This window comes from Globicephala melas, chromosome 15, assembly GCF_963455315.2.
Source record: "Globicephala melas chromosome 15, mGloMel1.2, whole genome shotgun sequence".
Lineage (NCBI taxonomy): Eukaryota > Metazoa > Chordata > Mammalia > Artiodactyla > Delphinidae > Globicephala > Globicephala melas.
Genome location: NC_083328.1, coordinates 71,697,124 through 71,706,075, shown reverse-complemented (window position 1 = coordinate 71,706,075; position 8,952 = coordinate 71,697,124). Strand labels below are relative to the sequence as shown.

Here is an 8,952-nt window from a genome sequence, read left to right as displayed (position 1 = left end):
GCGTCAGCCTCCTGGACCTTCCAGAATACCAACCAGCAGATTCAAACAGTTGCTAATCAGGGATGTGAGGGAATGCAGAAACCAAGGAGAAGCAGTCAAGAAACAATAGTGTCCAGGTTCCTACAGAAGGAATATACTTATCAATATCTTTGAGTTCTTCTGCAGGAACTAAGTCCCCCACCCAGGTGGAGGATGGTAACTTCTGGCTGAGCACAAGATTCCTGGAACACTGCCCTGTTACCTCACCACCAACCAATCAGAAGGAAGTCACACACCCTGCAGCTCTCATCCCAAATTTTGCCTATAAAAACTTCTCCCTCCCTGAAAACCATGGGGGAGTTTGGGGTTTTTAAGGCATGAGCCAGTCTAGTCTCCTTGCATGGCCCTGCAATAAACCTTTCTCTGCTTCAAACTCACACGTTTCGGTTTGTTTGGCCTCACTGTGCGACGGGCACACAAATGTGCGTTCGATAGCAGCACGCCTGGATAATTATGAATCTAGCTCTAATGTTCTGTATCCTGAGAGGATAATAAAATAATAGTCAGACATGGGGGGAAGGGGAAGGGCCTTGAGTTTTTACTAATATTCTAACAGCCTGGGAGAAGCACAGCCTTGACCCCAAGAGCAAAGTCACAGAAGTGTTGCATTTCTTGCAATAATAATGGAGAAATAATGTCATTATTGACCCCTAAATATTTTTTCTTGAAGGAAGGAGGTAGGTAGACAAATCTTTTCAGACTAAGACATCTTGGTGGAAAAAGGACATTATTGGGCATGAAATGTGAAAAGACTCTATATTCATGATGGATAATCCCTTGTAAGAACTTGTTTGGTAGTTATCTCTTGTACAGGTGGGGAAATTGCAGAAAAGTGACTGACCTCAGGTCCCAGAGCAGGTGAGTAGTAAGGTCAGGGCAGTATATGATCCTGTTACAACCCATTTGATGAAGCACCTGACATCTGCAGGGAACTCTTAAAATATAGGTAACAGGTAAGAATTTCTGGGAGCACTGCCCCCCACTTTTACTCCCCTGTACCTGAGCTTCGTCCCAGCCACCAAAGCCCAGGGATGTATGAGTCTGGATTTCTTCCCTGACACCAAATATATAGTGTCTCTACCAACACCCACTAATTCTCCAACGCCAACTGGGTGGCCCCCAAGTCAACTCACTTCAGACACTAAATCCGCGGAGTTAACGCCGACCCCAGCGGTTGAAGGCTCAATGCCATCAGAGAGCCACCACTTCAAATGACAGCTACATGTCCCTGGGTCACACATACTTCTGACCAATTGGCTATAAATCTGGGGGCTCTGGGACCCCACTTTCAACTTTCAATAACGTACTAGAACGACTCACAGAACTCAGGAAAGTCCTTTACTGACAGTTCTGGGTTATTATTGATAGAAAGGATAAAACTCAGGGACAGTTGAATGGAAGAGATACATAGGGCAAAGGGGGGTTGAGGGGTGCAGAGCCTCCATGCCCTCTCAGGACAGTCCCCCCTCACATCACCTCGAATGTTCACCACCCTGGAAGCTCTCCAATTCCCAAAGCTTAGGGGTTTTTTAAATTGAGGTTTCAATAGGTAAGCAATTTGATTGAATCATTGGCCACTGGTGGCTGAACTCTCCCTCAGTACCCTCCCCTTTCCCCAGAGCTGCTGGGGGTTGAGGGCTCTAACTCTCTAATCACCAAATGGGATTTTTCTGGAGTCCAGCCCCATCCTGAAGCTATCTGAGGTCACTTTCATTACCATACAAAAGACAGTAAATTCCAAGGGTTTCAGGAGGCCTGGGCTTGGAACCTGGAGAAAGATCAAATATTGACCTTTTTATTACACTACCGTGAGGTTCAGGGACACAGCAGAGACCAGGAATAGAGAGTCTCAGAGATGCGGTCCCCGGTCTTGTAGAGTTAGGCAGGATAATTTGTTTTAAAGCTGAAAGTGTAATGATTTCTTTTTAGAGTCATGAAATGTCCCTGGAGTTTAAGCTGCCCAACTTCCCAGGAGAAATCCAGAGAAGACTGGCGGCACCAAGCCCACCCCTGCTCCCCAGCCCCTTCCACGGACTCCCCTCACTCCCCCCTCCCCCCAGCCTGTAGAGGAGAGGTGGGTTGGGACTTACCTTGGACCTGGTTGCTGGTTTCACCTCCCGGTGTGCCGGCCACCAGGGTGCCCAGGAGGACGAGGAGGGCGATGGAGAGGCAGAGCTGGCTCATGTTCGTGGCCTTGCAGGAGGGCTTCTGAGGAAAGCTGGGGGCTGACAGAGCTTTTCAGATCCCAGCTGAGGGGTGGGACAGGCATTGAGGAGGGGAGTGAGGAAGGGGTGGAGCTGGGCTGGGTCCTGTTTATTGTGCAATCTCCCCACCTCCCCTGGTCCTGCTTCTGCCTGCTGGGGCCAAATGCCCAGTAACAGCGCTTCTCAGACTTGACTCTGCCTGTGGGTCTTGTGGAAGTAAATACACATTCTGATCCCCCAGGTCTGGGTGACGCCTGAGAAGCTGCATTCCTAACAGGCTCACCATCACAGGTGTGTCCCCAGCCCCAGTTTCCCCACCTATAAGATGGTCCACAGGACCACAATTTGATAGCAAGCCTGGAGGAGACTCAGCAGGGTGGAGGAGAAGGGTAGCAGACGCAGGGAAAAGCTGCCTTTCCCACGCACCTTGGGAAGTAGAGCAGGGAAGCCAAGGTCGGGAAGAGCTGAATCTCAGGAAGCCCCGCGTTCTCTCCCACTAACCTGCGCCTCTTCCTAATTCTCTGCCTTCACCTTAATTCTTTGCAATGATCACACACTGGTGGCCTGTGACAGGTACAAGTCACTGGACTTCTTTTGCAGAAACAAACGTGAGTCTCTCCCCATCCGCTGAGGATGAAGTGATAGATTAGATTTCCACGTGCTGGCAGCACACCACACCGTGTGCACAAGTTTGTAGGCTCGGAACGACCATGTTGCCCCCGCCCAGTTACTACCGAGACCCTAGGGTCTGGATGTGAGTGAATTGCCAGGACCCTCAAACCAGTGGCAAACACCCTTGGGAGAGGAAAACCTCGATTCCTATCTTATGCTGGAGAAAAACATACCTGGGATGTCGGACCCCATGGCATTATTACTGCATGTTTCACCATGAGGAGGAACGGATTACGTGCTCCCCCTCAAAATATACCACATGGCGTGTTGGTTATTTTGAGCTGAAGACATGCAAAGCCCAAAAGACTCAGGAAGAGACGATTACTATTCCCTTAACTGCCTAAAGGATTTAGATAGAGGGCCTGTATCAGGAAGAGAGCTAATCCCAGATAACTTTTAATATCAGTAACACTTATCTACCTGCCCAGCGTGGCAAACATTTGTTAAGCAGATATCTGCTTTTCTCATCTTCCTGGAATTTATCTTCCTCCCCTTGGAGTCCCAATCCTCACTTCCTTCTCCTTCACTCAGGATGGCATATAAGCCTCAACTGCCTGACGGTCTTTGGGTCCCATGTCTTTGGGGATGCTCTACCTATGAAATTTGGTTTTCTCCTGTTCATCTGTCTTATGTCTAGTTTGTCTTACCAAACAAGCCAAGGAACCTAGAAGGGAAGCAAAGAAAGATTTCCTCCCCAACAACAGTAGGAGGACCTGGGTTTGGCAAATTACTTAGGGTTCCTGGGCCTTGGCGCCCTCATCTGTAAAACGGGATTGTTTATAAAATCAACCCCATTTCTTTGGGATGCTGTGAACGCATTTGAGACTGATGAATAGAGAATGCTCAGCTCTGTGCCCCTGGGGGGTAAATACTCAAAGACTCAGGGCTCCTCTTGTGATCATCAACATGACACCCAACTCCCAGTAGGAACGTCTGGATCTGATCTCAGGCCCGTGTTGAAATAAACATCTAGACCCAAGATATCTCGGGTGCCATGTCAGCAAACCAAAACCTAACTCTGGGTCCTTGAAAATCCTCTGCAGTTCTCTGGGCCCTCGGGGATGGAGACTTCCCACTTCATGAAGTGTGAAATAGAGTCAGTATCACCTAAATTGTCTTCTTTAATCATTTTAAACCAGGGAAATGCCTGCTTTCCCTCTGGGGTCTGGGGCTTCCCTAACTGAGGTCAGCCGTGCAGGCAGTATACGCCCATGTGACTGACCACAGTCAAAACCTGACTCGCAGGCAGGAGCGAGCTTCCCTGGTTGGCAACTGCTCGGACGCATTGGGCTGAGGGAAGCAAGCAGATTCTTTGCGACTGGACAGGGAAGAGACATGTGGAAGCTTGTGTCTGTGTCCTTCCAGCTTCACCCCGTGCATTTTTCCCCTTTGTTGATTTGACTCTGTGTCAATTTCCTGTAAACCTAAGTATTACACCTTAGTGTCCTGTGAGTCTTTTTATGAATTAAACCTGAGTGTGGTCTTGGGGATTCCAAACACAGGTAGTTTCCATTGTTATCTCCAAATAGAAACTATATCCACAGAAGTTAAATAACTTGTCTGAGGTCACACAGATAGCAAAAGGCAAAGCTGGAAATTAAATCTCTCCTGTAGACACGCTTTTAACAACTACTGGATGACAAGTGAAGATAACCTAACATAATTGATGTTGCAAATAGAAAACTCAACAACTGGAACAGAAAATTTATTTCAAGACGTAATAGAAGAAAACTTCCTTTAAAAAATCTGTAGATTGAATAAACATTCCATGTTCCAGGAAAAAAAAAAGAAACAATGATGCAGAATGATACCAAAATATCCTTGTTCAGTCACTGAAACTCAAGGATAAGCAAGGAGGTTTTAGGCATTCTGGTACAAAGAAGTAACCTTGAAGGGAGAAAAATATTTAGGCCATTTCATAGCAACCTCAGAAGACAGGCAGAATTCAGTGGACACGTCCACAATTATTCTAGCAAAAGAAAGCCAGCCTTCTGGCTTTTCCTGAAACTTACCAGAGATGCTCCCACTTTGCACCTGCTGCCCCCTCAGGCTGTAACACTCTCCCCTGATGGCCTCATGTCTCCCCCTGGCATTTGCACCACTCTCTGTTCACAAGCTGCCTTCTTGGTGGTGCCCTCACTCGTGGTCCCAGGTAGAAACTGCAACACCATTCCCTGCCCCCTTCCTCCACCCTAGTACTCCTTATGCCCTTTCTGTTTTCTTTTTTCTCCAGGACCCTGATCTCCCTCTAGCATCCACAGAATATACTTGCTTATTTATTTTGTTTATTGTCCAGTAGTGCATAAACTGCCTAGAGAGAACTTTCTGTCTGATTTGTTCACTCACAGAGCATCTTAACACCTAGAGCCGTTGCATGGCAAGTGATAGAGACTCAGTGAATAGTCGTTGAGCGGATGAAAGTAAATCAATGGGCAGATACATAAACAGCAGTGTGTTAGCTCAGGTTCTCCTTTTCAACCCCCTGCAGGTGTCATCACATCTGGGTATCAGTGTGCTTCCCCCCACCCCCAGCAACCTCAGAAGACAGGTGTGACACAGGACACCTTCCCACAAACATTGTGGCAGCATCTCAACTGGCCAGACACGTGCTGTTTACCTGGCAGTGGTTCAGGCAGAGGCTGAGCTGGGGGCAGGCGATGTCCAGCTTGGAGCAAGAACCCTGCTTTTCTGGGTAGAAAAAGGAGTAAGGGGCGCGGGCAGAGGGGAAGCGGGGAGATGAACGCTTCAGAGGATGACCTCCCACCGCCCTTCACCTGGTTTCACAAACAGAAGGGCTGCCTACTTGAGCGGATTGCAGGGGAGTAAGAAGATTGCCTGCAAATCTCTCCCCTCTGCTCTCTCCACCAACAGTTTTGAGATTATTGGACCCCAGCTTGAGTCCCAGCTCTGCCTTTTCCTAACTTTGTGACCTGGGGCCAGAAATGTCCCAGAGCCCCGTGTCTTCAGATGCCACATGAGATCCACGCTGCGCATGTCGTGGGGTTGCTGTGGAAGCAGTGGAGGCAACAGACATATATTCCTTCTCCTTGCACAGTCAAGTCCTTTGTTGTAATAATTACAACAGTTAATACTTACTTAGCCTTTTCTATGTGCCAGGCATATAGCATTTGATGTACATTAACTCATCTAATTCTCACAGTAATCCTAAAAGAAAAGGAGAGGAATTGTTAATATTTCCTTATGTAACAGATGAGGAAACCAAGGCATGAAGAGAGTAAGTAATTTGCCTAAAGTCACACAAGGTAGAGACAGGATTTGAACCCAGGAATCCGGCTTCAGCATCTGTGCACCATGCACTCTGCTGCTTTGTGAGTGGAAAAGTGCAGTGCACGTGTGAGGGCTTACACACCCACAGTCCCTTCACTCACTCCCATAGATTCACTCCCAGTGACAGCCATGTAGCACCAAGCCCTCCCACCCCAATCACTCATCCACACACAGACACGCATTCTTCCACTAACACACACACACACACACACACACACACACACACACACACCCTGTGCTCCACTTCCAGCGTCAAGGAGAAGGGAGCTGGCTCAATGCCCAGAAGCCCCAGGAGCAAGTTCAGCCAAGTGTCAAACGGGCACACAGCTGGGTGATGAGCTGCAGAGGGCGGGAGGGGCTGTCTTCCTCGCACAAAGTCACCCTTTCCACTGAGAAGGGCAGGAGCTCTCAATACCGAGCTGCCCCCGGACAGAAGGGCTTCAGGAGCGGGGTACCCACAAAACAAGCCACTGTGTGTGGAGGGTCTGCTCTCTCCTGAGACATTTCACATGTATGATTTCATTTAGCCTCATGTCGACCCTACCACATCTGGGATGCTCATCCCATTTTGCCAGCGAGAAAGCAGAGGCTCAGAGAGGTGAAGCGACTTGCTCAGGACCCACAGCAAGCAGACGGCACAACTAGGATTCTAGCTCAGGAGGCCCTCTGGTCCTGCCCCTCTTCCTGCCTCAGTCTGTCCATCTGAGACCAGGGAACAGCAGAGACTCCCCCTAACAGCAGAGACTCCTCTTTTCTGCCCCCTCCTCTCTCATGTGTCTGTCTTTCTCTCCCAATATCCTCCTCCCTCTGGTCCAGGTTAGAGGCCCTAGACCCAGGAGCCCCCGATGGGCCTGTCATCCCTCCACCTCCCACCTCCCTGCTTAAGTGACTGAGTCTCTAGTTTCAAACCTTTCAGGCCCCTGGGGGCATCTTCAGAGAAATCACAAGGTGGGAACATCACGGGGGCTGTATTTGGATAAAGAACAGTGATCATAATACCTTGGGACCCCCAGTCATATGCCAGCTTCTAGTCCTCAGTTTTTCCCTCTGAAAAATGAGAAGCTTGAATTCCACGCTGTCTAAGGCCCCTTCCTGCTCCGATGGGAGCTCCCATGGCCTGCTGGGCAGTCTTGAGCTCTAGCAGGTACTTTTCATGACACCCAAGCTTCACATACTTTCTCTCACTCAATCCTTAGAGTGGAAGAGAGTGTTTTAAAGATGAAGAAGTGGAAGGGGTGCTCAGGGAGGGATCCTGATTTCTTCAGCCACTCAGGCAGAAGCTGCACCTGCTGGCTTGGACTCCTACAGCCAGGGATGGCGGCGTGGCTTTGGGCAACAACGTTTCTCTCTCAGATGTTCACTCCACATCTTTAAGATGCTCTCTTAAATCTGTAAAGTCTATTTCCATCTGGACAGAGGAATCCAGGGAGTCTTGCCAGGCCAGGCACCCCAAGTCTTACCCCCAGGGCTGGGGGAGACCCCAGGGGAAGAATGCTGATAAGGATGTGCTCCCCAGGATTTGGGATCCAGCTCTCTCACTAGGGCGGCCCTGCAGCTCCAGCTGGCTGGGGAGGTCCCCTGACCTCCGAGAACAATGTCCGCGCAGTGTGTCCTGGAAGTGGGTCCTTCTCTAGAGCACTGAATCCAGCCTGGAGTGGGGATGCCTCTCTTTACCCCTGCTGAGCTTCAGCGATGCCTTTGTCTCGGGGCTGTGGGAGGGAGAGCCCTGGCCAGACCTGGTTCCATCCGCCTTGACCTGGCCAGGGTCTCCTGGGTCGGAAGCACCCCTGCTACTGAACCGGGAGCTGCAGTCACTCCAGCCCCCGCCCCGCGTGGGTCCCCCGGGGTTACCATTGGGCATCTGGCAGACGGTGGCGCAGCCGGCCCGGCAGCACTTGAGATTGTCCGCGCATTCCCCATCCGAGAGGCACTCCTGCGTGCAGTTCAGGTCCGCCTCTAGCGCGGGGCACACGCCTGATTTCTCTGCTCCTGTGCCTGGGAGGCGGACGCGCAGTGGGGGACTCAGTCCCGCTCTCAGAGGATGCCCGCCTCCTGTCTTACGGTCCCAAATCTCAGTCTCCCGGGAGGAATTGAGAAATCTCAATTTCTCCCCAGAAATCTCAGTCTCTGGCCCTGGCACCCCCTACGGCCTTCAGAGAGCCCCACCTCTAGGCAGGGGTCCCCAACACTTGGGAGGGCTGGAGTGAACTAACCCTTGGCTTCAGAGCCCTCAGTCCCTAGGGGACCCCCGCACGGATACCCACACCGCACAGCTGAGCTTTGGAGCTTGGGCAGAGTTCCTCTCCTACCACTGTGTCTCCAGCCTCAGCACAGAGTCTCTCCCCAAATTTCAGCTTTCAGTGGTCTCCCCACCTCCAGCACATTGGACCTCACACCTGACAGTCCAAGGGTCACCCCCTTTAGGCACCAGGGATCCCCGCATTTTAGTCTTCATTGGTCTCCCCATTTCCACGCCAGGAATCTTCATTTCTCTGTCCCCAGAGAGGCTAAGCCTCTGCTGGCTCCCTCCTGGCGCTCCTGGTTCGGCCCCTTCTTGGAACAGGCCTCTCCCCACCCCACTCACCTGGGGCCAGAGGAGGGGGAGGGGCAGCAGCAGGCCAAGGAAGAGGGTGGCAACTAGGTGACCGAGGTAGCCGCAGGTAGGCATGGTGCAGGAGTGAGGCACCTCCGGATGGGAGGTTTAACCTTGTGCCTGGAGGCGTGAGGTGTTGGCGGGGCCCAGCTGGCT

The 8,952-nt window shown here is 50.9% G+C and overlaps 1 protein-coding gene across 1 annotated transcript; it reads right to left on the bottom strand.

Annotated features, from left to right (window-relative positions):
* Positions 1–5,505: 5,505 nt before the first annotated feature.
* Positions 5,506–8,871, bottom strand: LOC132593546 (WAP four-disulfide core domain protein 2). Its single transcript, XM_060285575.1, has 3 exons — positions 8,784–8,871; positions 8,055–8,198; positions 5,506–5,603 (listed from the first exon to the last, which is right to left on the bottom strand). Exons 1-3 carry the CDS (start codon positions 8,869–8,871, stop codon positions 5,506–5,508), a joined length of 330 nt encoding a protein of 109 aa, XP_060141558.1.
* Positions 8,872–8,952: the final 81 nt, after the last annotated feature.